This window comes from Strix uralensis, chromosome 3 (genome assembly GCF_047716275.1).
Source record: "Strix uralensis isolate ZFMK-TIS-50842 chromosome 3, bStrUra1, whole genome shotgun sequence".
NCBI classification, from domain to species: Eukaryota; Metazoa; Chordata; class Aves; order Strigiformes; family Strigidae; genus Strix; species Strix uralensis.
The window spans coordinates 88,570,413-88,593,316 of NC_133974.1; the positions used below are offsets into that span (position 1 = coordinate 88,570,413).

The 22,904-nt window shown below is 35.6% G+C and overlaps 1 protein-coding gene across 5 annotated transcripts in view; it reads left to right on the plus strand.

Annotated features, from left to right (window-relative positions):
• SDCCAG8 (SHH signaling and ciliogenesis regulator SDCCAG8) overlaps window positions 1–22,904 on the plus strand; it is a 121,079-nt gene that overhangs the window by 32,855 nt on the left and 65,320 nt on the right. For all 5 annotated transcript variants that reach the window (XM_074863242.1, XM_074863246.1, XM_074863241.1 and 2 more), the window contains 3 exons: window positions 1,261–1,395; window positions 4,640–4,756; window positions 16,846–16,988. In XM_074863242.1, coding sequence (XP_074719343.1) covers window positions 1,261–1,395; window positions 4,640–4,756; window positions 16,846–16,988 — 395 coding nt within the window. The remainder of the gene's footprint in view (window positions 1–1,260; window positions 1,396–4,639; window positions 4,757–16,845; window positions 16,989–22,904) is intronic.

Below are 22,904 nucleotides of genomic sequence, written 5' to 3' on the forward strand. Positions count from 1 at the left end.
AGTGATATTTAAGAAAGTGAACTGTTGTAAGTGATCAGCAGAAATCTGTTGCCAGGGAAACTGAAATTAAAAAAATTAACCTTACACTGGAGACAATGAGACATTATTAAGCAATTCTATGTTTGAGTCCTTGCTATTTATTGGAATTTATCACTCATGCATTTAGTTGTTTGGTTACAGATTTGCTTTAGAGCAGGGTATGCGCTCCAAAACACACCCTATTAGACAAACATTTCATACTTTTTTTTTTTTGGTAGAATACATTAAACATTTTGGTAGAATACATTAAACAACATATAACGACATTATGATGATGTCATGCTTGGTAGTTAAAGCATATGGGATGAGTTTGTAGTAATCTATGATCTATAGGCACAATTTATGCCTACGTATGATTAACTACTTTTATGCTTCAGGATTATGAGATGGTAAAAATGGTATACTGTGCATCAAGTCAACCTCCATATGAATATTTTATTGCTTCCTTTATGAAGTGATTTGTTTGAAGGGGAGAATTGACATGATACATAAGTCAGGTGGATGTATAATAAGTGAAAAATAGTTATGAATATATAATCCTCTAGGTTTGGCTTTGAATTCCTGTAGGTTAACCTAGAACTGTCAGACACCATTATTTCCACTTATATTAGTAAGCTTCAGGGCTAAATAGCTGAAGGGTCACTGTATCTGTTTTATTGTTACATTTTTACCATTCAGCAGCATTTGATCTGAATTACATTAGAATTTTTACCATACTGTTTCTATATGGTTTTTGTACAACATGATGCTTTGATCTATAGTGCTGAAATGTTTTCTGAACTTGAAAACTAGTCTAAGATCTGTGGTTGCAATGACAGTTTTCTTTAGCTGGGGAAACATGATTTGGTTTAAATCAATCTACATGAGGATGGATAAGAAGGTGCTACATAGTACTCTTACAGCTGCAAGACTAAGGCAACCACTGCTTCTGACACTTTGTCCATACTAACAAGTCCTGGAGACTAGTCTGGTTGATTAAAAATTTCAAATAAACTACTGTATGATAAAATAATTCAAGATAATGAACCTATTGTTAAAATTTACCCATATTCTGTTATATTTTATTATATATGTTATTGTGTGTATATATAAATATATTATTCTATTATATATTTATTCTATTTTTAATGCTATGAATTTTAGCTACATAAAGCTGCTTTCAAGGAGAAAGTCCCACAAGATTTAGATCACATCATTACATTGTTCTTGGGCTTTTTGCAGGTGACAGCCATGTCTGAGAATGTGGCCATGTTGGAGGCTCAGGTAGAAAGAATTACAAGGGAAAAGAACTCTCTAGTTAACCAGTTAGAAGAATCACAACATCAGCTTGCGTCTCATGAAGTGGAGATGAATAAGGTAAGCGCATTTATAAATGAGTATTGAGCTTGGTTTTCCTTATCATTGTGACCTGAAAGATGAGAATTTTTTTCTTTCTGCATTTTCCTCTGTATTGGTAAAGAACATGTGATAAATGTAAACATTATTTGAATATCCCAGAGGCACAGTTTTACAAGTAAAAAGATAACTTTTTCAATCTGCCAAGTCACCCTTTGATGCGAACGCTAACCTTCTACCTTGCAGAATATGCAGATCACTGTTTGCAACTGCAATCCAGTGTTCCATTAAAAATCGCATTTGGTGTGAATGAGACAACATAGTATTCAACCCTGTCCTGTAATTGTTACCTCTGGGACATGCGGTGCTAAAATAAAGGGAGCTGTATCAAATCACTGTTTTTCAAGTACTTTGCTGTGGAATTTGTATGTGGTGTAGTGCTTTATTCATTAATATTGATGGTATGCCTTTTACAAAGAGATCTTTCAGTTCAGTCTACCTATGTATGTGTATCACTTCTGGGTGCTTTATTTTGGACATTTCTCAATCTGTTAGAGCCTTAATGTGGGTCATAACATGAGAAAGAAAAAACTACTGTCACCCAAAATTTATGCTGGGAAATGACACATTGTTGAAGTGATTATTTTTATTAGCTTAGTTTCATCATTCACTTGTTAAAGCAGCAACTTCACCTTCATGAAGATGAGGGGATGCTAAATTTCTATAGAATAGAAATTGGAGAATTCAAATTTGTTACAGCCTCTTGAAATATCTATATACCTTACCAGTAATTCTTGGGACAATCCTACCTCCCCTGTCGTTAATTGCAAGGTTTTGGCGAGCAATTAATTCTTGGAGAGATTTTCAACAATTCCTGTCTTCCTCTGCTGCCCCTACTGGTAGAAATAAGTGAAAGTATTACAGAAAATTTACAGCAGAAAGTAATCCAGACTTACTAGAAAAATTAATTCAATTTCAGCTGAAAGACAATTGGGGGAGCATTTTAAGAATGTCAGAATGGTTTGATTTACCATTTCTGCAACACACTTGGTTTTTCAGACTGGGTTCACAGATGACTAGCACCATTTACAGGGCTGGGGAAGGGAGTAGCGAGGTAGTATGTATAAATATCCATTGGTCTGGGAAGAACAATTTTATAGCCTACCGATTTGAAGCAATCTCTCAGGAGAGTGGCACTGTGGTTCCTGACTCTTCTTCCATTAATGTTAATCAATACAAAGTTGAATAGGTGGCCACCTTACAGTAGTCTATCCTGTGTTTTTATTGCACTGTCCTTAGAGATTGGAAAACTGCATTTGTACCCCTGTTCTGAATTGAGAGGTCAAACACCCTGGAGGAACGTCCTGATCATTGAGCTGTCGGGACTGTGTGCATCACCTGACCTTTTTTCGTTGGCTATGTTAAGTGACATCTATGTCTGCTCATGAGTCTGACTTCTTGTTTCCAAACTCAGTTTGCCGTTATTAAAAACAACAAATAGCAATGTTTTTCCTTTTGAGTTTTATTTGAAATATTTTTTTCTGCATGCAGCAGAAGTCAAGCGAAAAAGGTTTGGAGTGAGAACCCTTCTCCTTCATTCTGAACTACGAGGAGACTGAAAAATCCATTATTAGGACAGCACCATCTGCTGATTTTTCTGCGTTATTCACTTTGTACGATGAATGTGGGAGCTGAAGGCGAGAATGGCTGTATCTTTTTTATTTTGCCTGGAGGAAGTGACATACCGCACTTGTTACATCCTTCACATAAAGGAAGGAGGAGGTAGAAAGACAGGGTTGGCAATCTATGCAGTTGCATTTTAGGATTTTTTAGTTGCATATGATATTTCGGTATTTAAAAAAAAATGTTTTAGAACTTTGCCATTCTTCAGAGCATTTGCTATCTTGTGTTATTTGCAACAGGACTACATTCACAAGCTGTCCTTTGAATTTCTAAGTGACGCTGCTTCTTAAAGTTATGACAATTGGTTTTGCTTTTTCCTAAGGTGATTTGATTGCAGTATGCATATTTGCTTTTACTCTACCTTTTTTTAAAAGGGGGGGGGGAAGTAGTGAAAATGAGAAGAGGTATGAGACTGAAAAATAGAAATTAATTTGGGTTGTCGAATGTGTGTGAGGAGATTGTTATGAAGCACAGAGGACTGTAGGAGCAAATTAAAAGTGTGCACATTTAGGAAGCAAGTCTTGTGAAAGACTGTTAAGTGGGGCAGGGAAGCAGAGTGAGTTGGAGAGAAAGTTCTCTAAGAGTAACTGTGAGTAAACGTATTTGTGTTCTCACTAGAGAATGCATGTATTTGTTTGGTTTATTAAGGTGAAATGAGCAGGCACAAATTGGAGGTGATCACACAGGATAAGGACAAAAAGGGGACAGCTTGTCCACCATCCTCCATTCCTAACAGATAAAATCAAATAGAATCCTTTAAAAATCATAGATTGGGAAATGGGAGAATAACATCCCTGCACAGCAGTGGTGAAGTTATGTGGGAGGGATTGGTGTGGGTTTTATTTTCCTTTCTCTTTCTTTCCCCTAACCCCTCCCCAGACCCTCTGAAGTTGAGCTGCCTTCAGGTGGAAAGGAATGAGGAGGTAATACAAGGAACATCCCAACAGCAGAGAATAATTGTTGCCTTTGTGGAAGGGATACTAGATTTCTTTAAATGTTGCTTTGATCTCTTTCTTCTGGCCCATGCATATATTTGAATTAGGCATTGTTTTTAAAGAATTTATCTTCAGTTTGTAGTAAGTCTGTAATGCTCTGATCTAACTTTGAAAATTATCGTATTAACATTTAAACATTTTCTTCCTTAACAGTGGAAAATTGGCAAGATAAACTATGCCCTTATATAGGAGTGTGATAGATCCTTTACTTCTAGGTTTTGAAAGTGTTGACATAGACTTTCATGGGATTTTAGAGAGCATGGGAGAAGAATATAAAACCAGCAACTGTAGTTTAACTGTATTTAGTAGCACATATATTTACAACATAAATATTTATACTTAGCAAAATCTTGATCCAAATATAATTGAATCTAGAAAGCACTGCATATTTCAAAGTTAATGACTATATAGAGAATTCAGATCCACCTTTTTATATAAAAACATTTACCATATGTAGTCTTAAAATATCTGTAAATTAAAATATGTTGCATTTAAATGACCTCTAGAGGGCACCAAAAGATTTAATTGCAAACCCTGGGCTATGGATTCTTCAAGCTACAGATCATGTTGTCTGTATAATCTAACAGGTGTGTGGAGAAATGCGCTATCAGTTGAATCAAACCAAAATGAAGAAGGATGAGGCAGAAAAGGAGCTCAGAGAGTACAGAACAAAAACTATAAGGGAGCTTGAAATTAAGGACCAGGTAAGAGATAATACTGCTCTAACTTTGCAGTTATTAGAAGCCTAAGTAGGGTTATTTCGGAAGCTGGAATGATTCGTTTTTCTAATAGTGGTCATTTATTACTGTTAAATGGTTTCTAAATTAATGGCAACAAGCCAGCTATTACTGTTAAATAAATACCTCTTAGTTATCTTATTCTTGTTTTCAGCCCTAGTATGTTCAGTTTTACATAATAGTCATCCCATGCTTTCATATGGAATTACTCTATCATATGTATTCTTACAACGTTCTTAAATTGTGTGTACTGTATACATATGTTTATACACTTTTTCTCACAAATAAATCCACACATAATTACGTATACATGCAGCCTGACAAAACAATAAAGACTCTGAGTATAACCTAATGATACCAAAAATGAAAATCATTTCTCTTCCAGTTTCTTTAAAGATTCCAGGTTAATGAATGCTGGGATTCATAGAAAAGTTTAAAAAAACAAAAACAAATCAACAACAAAAAAAAAACCAACATCCAAAAAATAACCTTCTAGAGAAAATAACTATATAAAAATTCCACTAGGCATTAACTGTTGATTATCTAAAACTGTGTTTTATAATAATACAAAAACCAGTATATGCCTTACAGGTAGTCTGTGAGAAAACATTCCATGCAGTAAGAAAGATTATTAGAGATTAGAGTAACCTGCAACATACTTGGCAAACAGCTTGAACAGGTGTAATCTGCATCTTTTGAAGTGCCCTTTTTGTTGAGGTTCTATCCGTTTTTCTCTAGGTATTCAAACTTCCAGTTATTCCTTCATAAGTTGTGATTTGCACATGAGAATGGATGTCTTCTGAATACACAGATGTATTAGATGCACATGAGGATAATTTTTTTAAATGCATTTTCTTATTAGAGCAGCCAGTCCAACAGGTTTTAAATCATTCTTTTCCTTGTAAATAAGTGAACAAATCAGTCCCTGTGTAAGAATATATGTAGGGAAAAAATTAAGTATTTCTAAAATTATATTTTTATTTACCAGTTCCCAAAAATCTTCATGTAGAACAGTAAGTTTATTAACTTAATAAAGTACAAGCTTAGGCTGGAAGCAATATTAATTCCAATTATAATCAAAAGATATGTAAAATCCGAAAGAGAAGCTTATTAGATAAAATAACTCTTCAATATGTATGGAAAATCATACAGTGCAGAAAAAAAGGGGCCTTAAAGCATTAAATTTTCAGGGTTGGCTTTGTTGTTTTTTTTTTTTTTTTTTTTTCACTCCTGCATCCTTTAGGCCTAAGGACACTTTGAAAAACAAAAAACAGGCTTGTCGTCTGTGTCTTGACAGATATCACAGATAAGAGAGTTGGCATAATCTTGGCATACAAATAAAACAGGATGTGTTTAATAAGATATTTGAAGAAGTATCTTGGATTTTAAATCCTGTTCTCCAACTTGCTTCAGGATTGCCTTTTGAACAAATTGCAAAATTTAACAAAATATTTTAACCTCATGTATCGACATACTGGTACTTTATTCAGTGTGGGAATGAATACACTGAAATGTGATGATTTATAATTTGATATAATTAAAGTGAAGTGATGGGAGGAGGAGTTCCTATCAGCGAAGATTATTAGAGTAATTCAGTAATTATGTAAAGTAATTATATTGTTCAAATATGATTGTTGGTTCCTCAAAAAAATGAAAACAAACTATTTTGAAATTCTCAGGCTCAGTATCTAGCAGCTGTTTTATAGCTGTGGTTCTCGTAACCAAGAAAGTTCTGTAAAGGTCCTAATATTATTTAACATGTTAAAAGGCAACCAAAAAGAGTGTGTACACATTTTGGGATTTTGTTTTGTTGTTTTAGTTTGTTTTTTTAAAATCAAATTTTAACAAATGTTAATAAGTCATTGCAAATTATTTAATTTAAATTAAACGAAAACAGCGTAATCGCATCTAGCTTTGTATTTAAAGAAAAACCTAAACTGTTTCATCCTATATGGTACTGAATAGCAAACAGTAATTGTTCTTTGGTCTCTCAGCCATGACCTGACCTTCTGGCTAAGAGACAGTTGATACCTTCCTTGGCCACCATCTGTTCATAATAAATACATATTTATTCTTTAAAAATAGACAATAATGTATTAGTGTTTTCATGCGATTCAATATTAAATGGTGCATTTTTCTGTTTTAAAAGCAAAGAATCATGTTTCCGGTTGTCTTTTGATATACTGAAAGTGAGTTTACTGTTTCTTGAGGTATGATTGTATTTTTAATTGTGCTGCAGATAAATTTTAGTTTTGAAGATGTATTTTAGTTTATATGTAATGACTTTTAAAAAGGGATTAAAGTTATTCAGGTGTGTCAGAAGAGGCAGAAATCCCCACATGTACAATTTAGGATCATCAGATACATATGTGTAGGTAAATACAGATATGTTTTTATCATACACTGATATTTAGAAAGTTCTTCAAAACTGAACTTGTATCATTTAGGAAAATTAAAGGGAGGATGTATCTTTGGTCGTATTTTATTCAAATATCTCTTTTTTATTACTCAGGACAATAACAAATATTGGCACCTTGGTGTGACTATCTGTTTTTAATATCTGACATGAATATTTCTTAAAATAAAAATGAAGAAGCAATGAGCAACATTACCATTTAAATTGAATAAGAGTTTTGTAATATTATCCATCATGATCCTGATTAACATTAGGATTATGGAGGGAGAGGGGGAAAGGCATATACCACACAGTTTCTCTATACAAAAACTGCATCTGTTCATCTGGCCCAGTATGTTGTAAAGTAGCCTAACCTACTGCCCTCTCTTTTTCTCTCTCAGCCCTCCCATTGTGGATGTAGCTGTGCTGAAATAACAGTGCCTTACTTAATACTTTTCGTTCACAAGCTTTATAAGTTATATGAGTATAATGCTTTCATGGCAGTAAACTGTGTCCACACTAGGGGTTGTACTAGCACAGCTATATTGGAGAAAAGTCACGCCCTAACCTAAATAGCTGTTATCAGAACAAAAATTGTGTGGCATATTTGACACAGCAGGACTTCACTTTTATAATACTTTTTCTGTGAATTTGGAAGCACTGCGTGGCATAATTTGTGCATTTCTAATAGAAATCATACGTCTGACACACTATGAAATCGTTTCCTCAGATTAGCATCACTTGCTCTTTTCTGCTCTGCATTATAAAAATAAAAATGAAGTACACTGTTAATCATTTTCTTTCTGTTTGTCTGTAAATAATTTTTATTTGATTTATAAAATCTTGCAAGCTTCAGCATACAGAAGTGAAAACAGTTTTGTGTAGTATTGGTTTATGCAGTCCCAGCCAATTTGGGTATCATCTTTATTAGATAGTTCTTACCGGTAGCATTGCACCACTGGGAGTTGTGGTCTGCTTGTAATAAAGCGATAGGATGACATGTTAAATCCAACTTCAGAAACTAACTGAAGTTTTTAAATTTTATTTTACCATGTTTTGAGGAATCAGATAAATACTTTGTGTTTACTTGTGAAATAAATCCAATCCGGTAATCTTAACCTGTAAAAAGCCATTCTTTTAATACTGTTTTTGAAATTGGGCAAACATAGTTTGAAGTGAGGGATTACAGAATTCCCTACCTTGTAGGTTACAGAATGAAAAGCTCCAGAAATATTATACCAAAAGCCATTAGATTTTTAAGGGTTGCCTGTATGGAAGTTCATGAGCTCAAATAAAAAGAAGTTGGGAGAGTCACTGGTATGCACAACCTATACAAATGGAAAGAGCTACACAGCAGAGCATTTTTGGGTAGTATGACAGAACCTAAATGATGTCTCTGTACACTATAGACTGACAATTTTGCAGACAAATAAAAATCTGGCAAAATTGCAGTCCAAAAGCATTTTGCCAAAAGGTATTTTGGGAATGTTTATCTCATTTGTCATAAATCTGTGATTTATAGTAACCTAATTTAGACATCATAAACGGAGAGATTACTGACTCTGTCTTCATCAGAAATAATGCAGGCCAAGAGTTTGGGTATATATCCTGGAAATGCTGCAGAGTGTCCAATGCAAGACCAATCAAACCCTCTGAAGACACTGCTTCATTGAAACGTCTTTTTATGAATAAGTATCAGGCTTCCATAAATCAGGGTTTAAAATACTGGATTTTTCACAAGCTGGGACATTCAGGATATCACCAGATGTTTTGAAACTTGCAAGTTTTAATAGTGCTAGTGAAGATGGGTTAGGATTATGTGTTATGGTGTGTTCTTGTAACAGTCCTATACCTAAGTTTTTTTGACCTCATTAGTTAAAAAGATGCTCTGGAAGTTCTATTTTGAAAAGAGATTCTGTTAAATCAGTAAACATGCTTGGATACTGTTTGGCAGGGAGGAGAAACACAAAACGTAGCAGGCAGCTTGAAACTCTTAGCATGAAATTTTCTTACCCGGTCTGACCTTGAGTATAAAGGCCTTAAAAGTAGCAAAACCAAATTGCTTTCAGACAAGAAAGCATTAAGAAAATGTGATAACTTTTGCTGTAACTGAACTCTTTTTAATGTATCATTTTCAGTTTGGGGCATTCAATGCACTGATTTGAAAATGTGTAAATAAGCAGGGAGTAAAATCATAGTACTTTATGCCTTGCTTTGATATGAATTCTCTGACCTGTTCAGGAGGAACATCATTCTTTTTAATAACTGAACTTACAAGCTCATCTCAAGAATTTTGAGGAAAAATATTGATCTATGACCCTGCAATATGTAACAAAATAAATGTTTAATTACAATTATGATATGGCTACTGCTTCTCTGCTCTGGCATTGCTTTCCTCTGCCAGCCATCCATTCCTCAAAGATCAGTAGTATGAGCAGCCTTCATTAACTTCTTTGTTATGTTTCTATAAGAAAAGTCCCTGGGACTGGGATTGCCAGTAGTAGAATTTTCTGTAATGACTGGTCTTCATTTTTTGTACTGTTCTGCTTCCCCTAAGCAGCTTGCCTGCTACAAGGAATGACCCAGTTGGTAATCAGGGTTTTGTTGTTCATAGGTGTAGTTGGCCCATGTTCTGTCATCCAGTGTGATGTCACCCCATTAGTATATGAAAAGAGAAAATCATTTATGTTCATTAAACATTATTCAAAGTAGCAAAAGAATTGCATAGCTCTTAGTATAGTGCATATATGCATTATATTTAAAGAAATGCTTGTTTTCTGTTTTTTTTTTTCTTCTTAGACTAGAAAAATGGTTGCTTTATCAATAGTCATTGTGCCAACAATCAGAAGAAAAAGAGTGTAAAAGTCCCTGACTATCACTTGTCAGTTGTTACTGTATAGGTTTTATTTCCAGCTATTCCTTAGTGCTGTCCAGGAAAAAAGAGCCAATCCCACATCAGTAGTCTGAAATATGTGTTGGAAAGTATAAAAGGAGTAAGTTTTGTTCTCTCCTGTTTCTCAATAATGAAGTAGGAGTAATCTTCCCCTTCCTTTTTTTTTCCTCTATCCATCCTTCTTTTTCTGAAACTCCTTTATCAGCAAGGAAACCATCTATTTTGTACCACCGCATTTCCCCCTGTCCCCATTTCCCCCCCACCCAGTGCAATCCATTAAAAAAAAAAAAAAATGTGTTCCACTGTGAAACAAAATCACTTTCTTATCTCTGCTGGTGGCTGCTGAGCTAATCTCTAGTACAGCAGTGTTGTCTGTTAAAATGTGACTGTAGTAATCTCTATGGGTTTGGAAGTTTTGTTCCTTAAATAGTATTGCAGTTCAAATATTTTCACAAATTGAAAGCAAATATTTTCAGAGAAATAATGAGGTAAAATCCTTGTATAACATGTTTCAGCCATTCACTCTTCTGTGTTTCCCAGGGTATTTATCCACAGTATCCAGGGGCCATGTTGCTCTTCGAGAGTTTGCACAAGGACAGACACCTAAGATTATTGCTTAATTAAAAAATTCTGTGTGCGTGTATTCATAAATACACACTTAGCAACATGAATCTTTTCTTGCCCCAACTAACAATTACAGGTAGAAAGTTTCCTTCAATGGGATTTAAAGATGTATTTAAGAACATCCCCCCTCCATGCTATTCCCAGGAAGTTCTTCCAGCACCCCTGCTCTTCCTAACAAACTGCAGCATCCTGTGTCTATTAATTCTCAATCTTTTTGGACCTTTGCTTAGGTAGTGGCTCTCATCTTGAGGCTTCACTAAAAGTGGAGCACATGGGGTGCCAGAGTACTGCCAGGTGCCATTACAACTTTGCAGTACAAGTGACAAAGTGGTCACAAAATTAGTTCTCTCTGAGGAATTCAAGAGTCCTACCAGATCAGGCTAGAATAGTAGCCTTACAATAAATTACAGCCTGCACTGCTTATCTAGGTTATGTCTTTGCTTGTCCCTCTGGTCTTTAGAGGTCAACTGATTAGTGAGCCAGCCATAAGGGAAAACCTTTCAAAGGAACCGTGTGTGTTTATTGGGGTTACTTCTTGTGTTTCTGCTCATGTTAGTTGGCTTTTATGTCATGAAAGGTTTACAGAATTCTGTCTTGGGCTAAGTGGTTTATAGAATTTGCGGTTGTCTTATGTTTTTTGTGAATTGACCTGTTGGAAAGAGGTGGTCTTTGTGGACTCTTTTAAGCTTTGTGTACATTGTATTTCTTACTATTTATTTGTATATTCTCACAGCTTTATAAGAAATCTACTTCCAGAAAGGAGGTTTCCCCTTTAAAACCTAATTTAGTTTTCAGAACTGCTTTGTATCCTCATTCAGATTTGAATGGGAAGCAGCAGTGATTCATATAGAGTGCAAAAGGGAGAAAAACATTGTTGGAACGTGGCGGGGGTTAACCTCGTGATGGCCCTAACTCTCTTTACAAAGTTGGATAGTTCTTCAGGTGCAATGTGCTATGTCAGATGGCCATGCCTGGGAGGTCTGAGGTTTAGAGACTACTCAGAACCTAGAGTTGCTTGATTGATATCAGGATTGGGATAGAAATGACTGCAAGTGACCCCTGCTGCATATGGACTGATAGCCATCTTTCCTCCAAGTAAAATACCTCAATCTTGCTTCAGAAACAGTCATGTTTTGTTGGGGGTTTTTTATATTAAAAAATAATAAATATTTTTTTTTAAATAGGGTTATAGTAGGATATGATTGTTCTGTTACTGATTAATTAGTATATTAACAAGTAAAGAAGGCAATATGGATTGGGATCAGTGTTAAACAGTGCAAAAATTTCCTGTCACTGTTATAAAAAATATTTAAGTGTATGTGAATGGCTATATTGGTGGTACCTCTTAGACCTTAATTAGTGCACAAGACTGAGGCTATATCATTGATCTCATTTGAAGGGCTACTTTAGTAAATGAGCATCAGGGCCTGTAAAATTTTACTGTGTATTAATTTGAAGTGTATGTGTTTATAGATGTTGATTGCCTTTTGGGGATGTACCTGCAAATACCAACCACCATAGTAATTATATTTCACTTTTTATAACTTTATATTTGTTCTTCTATTTTTGGTTCTATTTTATGCCCCTTTAATCTTTTAATAATGGTGGAGAATGAAGTATGAAACAAAAAGAAAGTACTGTAAATTCACAAAAATATTTTCCACTGCAGAATTATTTTACTGCAGAATTTGTGCAATGGTACAGTCAGTGCAGAATTTATTTTTCAGGTTATATTGTGTATTTACTTACCTGAAGTGTGAGCATACTGGTACAACATTGAACATCATAAATCACTTATGGATTAATCTGGTTTTATTATATTTTTGATTTTGTTAAAAATCTTCCAAAGTTGTTTTTGCGTTTACTTCAGAGTATGAGTTCTTTTATCACTGCTTAATCATTCTCATTTGTTTTAAAAAAAGCGTTTGTCTTTTCTGTCAGTTTGCTGCTATTTAAAATTCTATGCAAAACATCTGCTAGTTTGGAGTCTAAAGTTGCATTTTTCTGCATACAATAGAATGAGCATCGGTATGAAAAGAATTAAACAATTATTTTAATCTTTAATTTGGCTTGTTTTGCATGAAATTATTATTTCATTTTATCTGATTTTGTAGAGATAAAGAGATGTCTAGTTAATTAAACAGCACGTTTTTACAACATACATAAGTATTGTTAGGTGAAGATAATTTCAGATAATTTATGAAGAGGGTATTTGAAGATCTGATCCAGCATTTGAGAAATCATCTTTAATGTTTTCCAGTAAGTTACATTTATGTCACTGAATGAGCATCTCCAGTGTGTTCACTAAAAATGCATTCTGAAAAGCAGAAGATAATTTGTAAACTCATCATAAACTAATGAATGAGAAGTGAAACACTTATTTTAAGTGTTTCAAGAAAAAAATAAAGAAGGGTCCTATATGCTTTGAAGTGAACAACTTATAAGAGGTGGTTGGTGGTAATACTGAAAAAAGAATAATTGATACAGAATAACATTTTACTGCAGTGATATTTCACCAGTGGTTTAATTTTTGTGTAGCAAATCTTTCTTGTAACTGAATTGAATATGTGTGCTGAATAGTGTTAATGTGTTTCAACTTATTAATGATGTTTCTCTTACTGCGGTTTAGCCTGCCATCTTTCAATGGCAAAGTGCCTGTTGATATTCCTGGGAGTTTAGGCAACTGCAGCAAGACAGATTAAATAGTACTTTTAAAATTATGTGCAGAAGTAATAAGAATATTAAAGTTGTGGAGTTAAGCACCAGAAGTTGCCTGTTCCAACCTTAATGTAGTCTTGTTGTACATATACATTATGATAATTCTGTTCCTTGTTATACTGAAAATCTGTTTCAGATTTTCTTAAATGCAAGATTGTCATCTGTCTTTTTGCAGTTCTGTGCTCCATCTCTTGTCTCTCACATACATTGAAAAGTTAAGTACCTTGAAGAAATACTCTCTGATCATGTTGTAAAAAGCTGTATCACAAGTGATAGGCACTGAGGGATCAAATTAACGCTGCATGAGAAGCAGAGTTGTCAGCAAAATACTTCAGTTGGTGGTTTGTTTCTGTTTCTCTACCTACAATTACACTGGGGCCCAGATAGCAGCTGCAGAACTGCTTGCAGCTTCCCAATACAAAAAATGGGAAAAGTAACGGGAAAACTAGTTTGAGTCTGAGTAGTTTTGGAAAGATGCTGCCTGATAAGGTTCCCTGCAGGAACATTGAAGAAGATTCATTAGTTCTGTAATTTCTCTGTATTTTAAATTCTGGTTCTATTGTGATGACCTAGTGATGGGCTGGACTTGACATATTTCAGGATAGAGTACATATGTGAGACTATTATTGTTTGCAAGAGAGAGAAGAGGTTGTTTTTTATTGTATGAACAAGTCTCAAGTTCTGAGGCTTCGTATGTTTCAAACTATTATCTGAGTTTTTAAACCAAAGTAACATGTAGCATTCAGAGTATGGGCTATCTGTTTTCAGCGTGGTGATGTGTGGCTCCTACCAAATTATTTTCAATTAATGTTTTCTGGGTTTCAAAAAGAATAATTTAGTTGATATCCCTAAATATACATGGATTAGATGCTTCTGGTTTCTGAGTTGCTGTTAACATGTTCTCTTGGGTGGCATTTTTCTGCCATCCTTTTCTCACAAGGTTGTCTGCTGTTTCTGCCATGGTCATTGCCAGAATTCTTGTGTAGAATTCCTACTCTTCATATAACTCACGCTGTGAGTACCTCTGACTATTGGTATTTTAAGGTATATTTATATATATATCTATATATACCTACACACATGCACAAACACACACCTGTGTGTGTATGTAAAGGAGCTGATTCTGAATTTTGGAATTACTGATGAAAGTAGCAGAAGTGAAATTGTTCTTCGTAACCTATGTTTGCTTTCTTGATACTTTTTATAGAAATTGTAAGACTCCTGCGAATCTTTAAAGATCCTGTCATGGAGTCATTGTCTGAGAATTTCCCTTTGCACTTTCATGACAACTGAAATCTATGGATGTATTCTTGGGTTCAACCCTGCAGGTTCAACATCTGGCTGATGGAAGCAGAATATTTTTACCAGAGGTTCTTGCACTTGAAATTTTCTTCCTTCTGTGGGTCTGTGTCAAAACCTGTCTGAGCCTGTTTAACTTGAGGCAATGGTGTAAGGCCCATCTGTTCCTTGAAACTTTTCCCTGAAGGAGTGATCTAGAGAGTATGTTCTCAGCTGTGGTTGTGCTTTTTCAAATACTTAGTTGATGCTTTTTGATTAACTTGTGGTTTGGTTTTTTTTAAAGATATGCTGAATGGATGTATTCTTAATGCAAATTTTAAGAATCTTGCACAACTTCCTTATCTTTAACTTTTAAAGACAGTGAAGGACTCACGTCCCTGTTTACTATGAATGGAGAAATAATGAACTGCTGCTGTTAGGAAGAATAGAGTGTAGAGAACCCACTGAGACTTCTGTTGTACTATTTAAAATATCCAAAAGTCCCTGGCAATAAGTGAAAATGCAAAGCATATGTAACTGAATGCCTTTGCGCACCTGGTCTTAAAATATTCTGGCAGTGTAATGGGTTGTTACATTCTTTAGAAGGGAAGACTACTACTGATTTTGCAGATAGTTTCACTATCTTTGTATTTGAACTTGGAATTACCGATTTAATTTGGTGGATGGTCTATGTGTTAAAGCAAGGTGACATTCAAATTTAATCAAAATTTCCTTCATGAACCTTTGTAGGGTGCTTTTGGGAGTAAAAAGTGTACAGTTAAGTAATTAGCAAAATTAAAAATTAAAAAAACATTATTAAACCTTTTTCTGGATGAAGATGATTGTATTTGTCTGCAACATCATAACTTACTGTAAGTGGTTTAGGTTAACATTTTCATGGGAGGAAAAGAGACAACATAATTATGAAGGTGCTTCAAGTGCAAATATTGGGACTCAATTACATTCATTTGTTCTTGTAGGATGTTTGAATGAATAATTTCATTAACTAAAGAAGATACAGAGGCTTGTCTATATGAGGGAGCTATCACAAAATAAGTTATGGTATGAATTTGAGGTATAATAGCTATTCAGCAGTAACTCCTTATATAAACAATTTTATTCTGTACTACAAATAACCTTTCACAGTTTAGTTGACTGAAAAACATGCAAGTTCCCTCCAGCCCCAACGATGAATAAATATTTATGTAGGGAGTTAGTGTGGAATAGTTACTGCATGATCAAGTTACATTGTTAGCTTATTCTGTACTCCACTGGCCTCCTTAAAAACATCCTTAGGACAAAGTATAGTATTACATTACAGATGTATTCCTACAGGTACTTGTATGCTGTAAAGGGTCTTAGAGCAAAATGTATTCCTTCCGAGAATATTTGTGAAAAATGTTTAAATAGTTGACAATATGATTCAATTAGAGATCATAAGTCCAGTATGCTTCTCTGGAATCAAAGATGCTGGTCATGCAAATTTGCCTATTGTTATTTGTAAAATAAATTAATAGTCTCAGTGACTAAGTTAGATTTACTTACTATGTTTAGTTGACATACAAGGACTAATGATATTAAGAAAATGGCAGGATTAACAGCAACTGGTATGTTTAGGATTCAGTTATAAGTCATAAATAACTTATTTTCAATAATGGTAAAATCACAAATTACCTTTATTCTCTTGCATAATATTATGTGAAAATGACAAAGCTAAATTCCCATGTGTCATTGTTTATGTAATAGATAAGCAAAATAAATGACCACAAGAGCTATCCTATGTCCAGCAGCTTCTGAAGGTCACTGCTGTTCTGCTGCCTTCTGGCTTTCTAACACAGTGAATTCGGGACACAAATATGGAAGCCTTCATGTGAGAAAAGCAGAATATGATTGAATGCATGTATCTCTTAAGCAGCGAGAAGACAATAACGTTGTGTATTAATGTCTTAAATATGATATGCATTTTGGCTTTTCACAAGAATGTAATTTCAAATACTTTAATTTGCTTGTTTTGCAGTTTTTATCAACAAACTACTTTTGTCTAAAACAAAAGTGTGCATTATTTTTCAGGAGTTTTGATGACATTAAGATTTATTGTTTAAAATGTATCTCTTAAATATACTTTCTTTGGTTCTACAATTTTCTAAGAAAATAGAAAAACTGGGATTAGAGCTGAATGGAAACAAACAGCGTTTGGAACAAGCCCAGCAGGATGTGACAGGAGCCAGAGAGGAGTGCCTAAAACTGACAGAACTGCTGAGTAAATCTGAGCACCAACTGCACCTCACCAGGTACCCCTTATCCTATTACATGCTGTAGTACCAATTTCATTCTGTTAATTTTTTGCCACAGGCTTCCCTGCAGTTGTTATAGATACTTGAGCAGTCATTGACTGCATGGGCAGCCCTCAGTCATGTTAGAAGTGGAGATTTAAATAAGTGAGTTATGAACTACAAAGTGAGTTATGAACTGTAATTTATGAAGGTGAATTACTAGTGTGAAGAAAAGGCAATGTTCATCTCTGGTGATGAGGTTGCATGCTTTCGGGCAGGAAGAAGAGCAGGGGAGAGTGCAGCTACATTCTTTTTGTTGTTGCTGTGTTTGGTAGGACAAAGATATTTTAATTGTCATTTGAGACTGTAGTGTACAGCAGCACCTTTAAGCGTAGGAGTTCTCAGATTAATAACCTGAAGTTTCTGCATCAGAATGACCAGGAATTTATAAATGAACATAACTGTGTTAAGTTTTGTTGAAGATTAAACAACCAAAAGGTAATATTACTGTCTGTGAATAGAAGGTAAGCTCAAGTATTTGAGGAGGGTGTTTAAGTCACTTGCTCAGTGGAAATATGGTACAAGGCAAACAGTGTGTGATGAGAAACTTTGCCTGAACTTATTCCAACCTTGGATATAGCTCCCAATGCCGTTTTCTGTACCATTCATTACACCTCTCTAGAAAACACCAGAAGGTTAACATGCCAGTTACTCATTGCAGCTTGAGTTTTGGTAACTGCAGGAATTTTTCCTTTGGCCACAGAAAATGCTATTGTCTGACTGCAGGGTTTTGGTTGTATGTGTGGCTTTTGTTTTGTTCTATTGCACCACTCCCCCCAAGAGTGAACATCCAGAAACAAATCTAGCGGTTTTTACTCAGTCCTTAAGGAAAAAAGTAAAGGTAGTTTAAATTTTACATGGGGGGAAAAAAAAAACCTCAGATTTTTATCACTTAACAGAAGTCTGCATGTTTATCTAAGTCTTGTACTCTTTGAGCTTTGTGAGAATTCTGCCATTGAGTAAATGGAAATAAAATAGACCCTCATCTAAACTATTAAATTCAATGAATCATTTTTTTATTCAGCCACATTTCTGTGTAATTCAGAGCACGGTTGTTTAACAGATGGAAGAAAGTACCACTCTAACAGCCTGTATTTAGAGAAAAAATATGCTAGAGGTTAATGAACTTGAAAAAAGTTTTGGGTGAGTTGTTAAGATATCTAAAGTTTGGATTTAGCAGAACTTTATTAATAATGATTTGTTGTGATAGTTAACCAAATGGCTTACCACGCTCCTTTTAGCAAAAGGCTGATTATATGCAATAAAGCTCTGGATATCTTGGAGGAAATCTGACTAGCCAGTATTTTTTTTTTTTTTTTTTTTTTTTTTTGTGAAAAATACTCAGCTTGTAAAAATGAGGACTATTACCTACTTTTACACAGCGGGGTACTTAAAGCTGGATACCTAACATACAAGTGATTCAGGTAGCTTCTCAGTCTATGGTCTCTGACTTGGGAAGTTTCTGAGATGCAAATTGCTGGGAACATTTTGGGCAAGTAATGGTCTGTATTGGCCCTGTTCTCATACAATTTCACAGACATCTGCTTTCTGAGACAGATGCTAAACTGCCAAGGCTTCTTTGTCTGACCTAATGCAGCTCCTCTTCTGCAATGTCCTAATCTTTATTTTATTTTTTATACTTTGTGTTCTTGTTATGGCCTATTCTTGAAGTACTGAAATGTTTTCTATGCTGACATGTAATTGTTGGAAAAATGTATACATTGAAGCATGGGAAATAGGTTCATATCTTTCTCCTTGATACTCCCCAAATTCTATAATACTTTCTTCTCTGTAGGTTTTTGTGTCCTGCTTATCTTTGGAGTGTCTGTCTGCTTTCCAGGAATGTATTAGATGATGTTGCTGTCATGGATGAAGAAGGGAGGGAAAAGAGATGAAAGCTTTGTTGCTCCTGAACTGTTATCTGTTGTCCCTATGTACTTAGATTGGTAGGTCAGAGTTAGAGATGTTCTCACATAGTCATCTGTTTTCCCTAAATTGCAGAGGAAAAGATCCCCTAGTGAAATGAAACTTTTCCTTCGCCTGTACTCTTTTTTTCTCCCTCTTAGATCAATTCCTGCCAGAACAGGTTTTCTGTATTAGTGAAGGTAGAGAAGTTATATATCTCTAGTGGCATTAGTTTTGTATTTTGAACTGAGTATGTTTTTAATGGATTGGTACATCCATAGTTGTTACATGTGGACTTTATTCACTTACAGTCTGCCTTCTTTCATTCTTTATTCCCTTTACCTCAAATGGCAGCTGTGCCAGTGAAAATACTCACTTGAAAGGTAGTGGTAATAGCAATCCTATGGGGGTTATAGACTCATTCACCATGGCACTTGCCAAGGAAAACAGATTTTAAGCTCTAGAGTCCTTCCTGTGGGAGGTTGCTGCAGCAATTGCACTGATTTAGTGCATCTCTTGGGTATTCTGGCCTTGGCCTCGTCTTGCTGATTCCCCTCTTTTCAGGAGAGGACCAGCTGGTCCACTCCAAGTCTTCTCACATCGCTGGACTTGAGGGAGGCCTGTACTGCTGTTACATGGTTGTGGATAGTCTTTATGTTGCCTTGCTTGACCTGTCTGTGTTGTTCTGGCAAAAATTAGACGAAGCTGAGAGTTACAGAAACAATTCTTTATTTTCTATGAATTAGTATATTACTAAGGAGAAAAGTTCTTCACTGATCCACAGATTCTAAGTTTGGATATTGTAAATAAATAGAATAATAAAATGAATACGAGACCTTTGGATTTTAATGTATGAAAATGAGATGGTAGATATTATATGAATGGATTAAATGAGAAAGAGCATGCAGTCTATGTCTTAATGAGAAAAAGAAAGTGCTCTGCAGAACTGCACTCTTCTCCAGGAGTCCTACTTCTTTGCTGCATCCTAGTTTTCAGACACTGTTGATTGATTACCAACTAAACAGCTTCTAAGTTAACAAAATGTACTTGTTAAAAATCAAGAAAAAGGTTACAATTAGCTATTCTAAACCGTTGCCACAGAGTTTAAAATTGCCTTTTCCTGTCACTTTTCTTCCTGGAGCAATATGTTGCTTAGAAATTCTTGCTATTAACATGCATTTCCTGCTATTGAATCTAGTTAGTAATTCTAATTTGTATGTCTTCAAATGACTGGGAAAATACAGAACTTTTGCTGTGTAGTTTGATTGTCAGTCATGTAACTTTGCAGATGTCACCATGCTATGAGACTGACCATACTTGGTTTTTTGGGGTTTTTTTACCCTAGTTTCAGCTTTGTGGTTATTTGTATTAGTTATGGTAGTAGGAGAATCTTGCAAAATTACTTCCAAAGTCAATGTTAAATTTCTGTTACTTTGGCAAGGTTGGGTTTTGCTAATGAAGCTTATCTGAATCCATTCTTCAGGGCACAGAAAACATACAGATCTATTGTTCTTAGTTCATGAGAGAATAATTGTTAAAAATCATGTCAGTATGCTAGTGGAAAAGATCACATAAAATAAGCAAGATGTCAACAACTTGCCCAGATCTTAGCATGTCATCAAATTTAATAAAATTTTTCACTGCGCTTGTGTAACAGAATCATCATTAAAAAGTCTTTCCTCTTTCTTTTCAAAACAAATCTGAAGTTAGTATTTGTTTTAGTTGTAGTCGGATGTAGTTCCTGTTTGCATGTGCCAAAGCAGTTAAATAAATCTTAAGAAGCGAGGGAATCACTGAATTTCAAAATTGAACTTTTTCTGTGCCATCGTTCATTTTCTCAGGCATGGAGATAGGTAAATGGCTCAAGATATTTTTGACTGAAATGTCATCTAAAATTTGCTGGGAGATGTAATTGAGTGGAAGCAGATTTAGTTTAGTTTAATTTTTTACTACTCTTGTTTGTTTATAGGAGACATTGCAAGCAGTATTGAATGTCAATTGTAGGTGGGGAAAAATTATTAAAACAGTAGAAGAACCCTTGCTTCCAGGTTCAGATGACCCACCAAGCTATCCTGAATCCATGTGTCACTCTCCTGAAGGATAAAAGTTTATAATACAGTGAGTCAGTGGGTGTTGTAATTCTTGATTATTTTTTTTCCTCTTATGTGATATTTCTTTTCTCTCTTATTTTTGAAAATGATGTGATCTCTAGAAAACAACATATCTAAGACAGTGGCATTTGGGGAGTACAGTGGATTTTAGCAGTGCTATAGTCTTCCTACTGTGCATCGGTCCTTCTTGCTAGTTTCAACAACTCCATTAACACTAATTTGTATTACATGCATAATAAATAAAGCGCCTAAATCTATCACTCCACCTCTGGGTTCTTGTGGCATTATTTAGTCACTGAAGCTTTGGTGTTGAGCTGTATGTTGTCACCAGCATTCCTTGTTAGAATTGTAGCATGTCTCATACATTGATTTCCCCACTTAAGCTATACTATTAAATGATAAAATGTAAACTACCTTCTTGGTGGTTATACATAGCCTCTAGGGAGTTGCACAGTACCTAGTATTATCTATTGGTTTTTTTTCTAGTAGTATCTATTAGTTAGCAGCACACTTACGGTCATGCTTTTTCCAAGAATTTTAGCACGTCAGAACAAGTCCATCGTCTATGCTGGAAAGGAGGCAATATTCAAAGAAATGCTGTTACTAATATTAAACAAGTGAGATATGTTTTGTGTTCCCAGACTGACTGACTGATGAAAGGACCAATAATACTTAAATTGAGGGGGGCAGGTAGAGGAGAGAAGCAGAAATGAGGTGTAAGCAGTGATTGATTTCTAATTTTTTTATATTCTGCTCATCTTGTACAAAACCATTATTTTAAAATGCTGGGAGGAGTGATAACATGAAACAACTCTGATAACTAATAAACTTTTTAGATTCTGCTTCATATGTTTACTTTTCATTAAATTTAGAGACGGTTGCAACTATGTTGTTGTGATTCAGTCAACATTTATTTCTATCTGTTTTTCATATACAAAGGCATCGGGATGCCAGAAAATAAACTGTTAACGGAGAATTAACTTCTTTGGCACGCTTTCATACTTATCTTCCAAATTAAAGAAAATGAAATGGGCAGAAGCAGAGTGTAGATTACCTCCTTTTTGTCAAAAATGGTGGGAATTTGAAAATTAATAATAAAAAAGGGAACAGATGCAGTAACATGCCAGAGGGAGATTAATGTGGAGAGTAAAATCTGTGAGCAACAAAACTGAAGCAAACTGAATCAGTGGGAGGTGGTTGTACAATCAAAATCAGGATAAAAGAGAAATTACAAACAACCCTGCACTTGTCAAAGTAGTAGTAATGAAATCCTGACTCTGCCAGCAGCGAGAACCTGTGTTAGCACTTTGGGGTAAGGCCGGGAGCCGGGTGCCAGGTAGGAGGGCAGCGCGAGGCTGCTGGGCGGCAGCCATCGCGTGTGGAACAGATGGCGGGGAAAGCTGGCCGGGGAGGGGCTCCTTCGCAGAGCTAATCAGACAGTAACGGATAGGGCAGCTGGGAGGACTGACCACCGAGAGGCAAGCGGCGGGGTAGCCGCAGCCTTCCACGATGTGTGCAGTGGTGTGCCCGTCGGCCGGAGAGAAGACCTTGCAACGTCTTTTCCGTGCGGTAACCGCACAAACTTTGGAGGCGTGCGGCAGACCTCGCCCCGGGTCGGGGGAGAGGGGAGGTGTGGACCGGCCGCCAGGCCCCCGCTGCGGCCTGCTGGGAGCCGAGCGTGTCCCGCCTAGGTGTATCGTGCCCCCTCCTACCTCAAAAATGCGCGTCTTTGCTCTCGGTCCCGTCGCGTAATAAGGTTACGTGTTTTCCTATTTTATTGTAGCAGCATATTGAGCGCAGAATTTGGCGACTGACAGACATACAAAAGCACGTGGGTCTGGGGACTGATCCAGCAAAC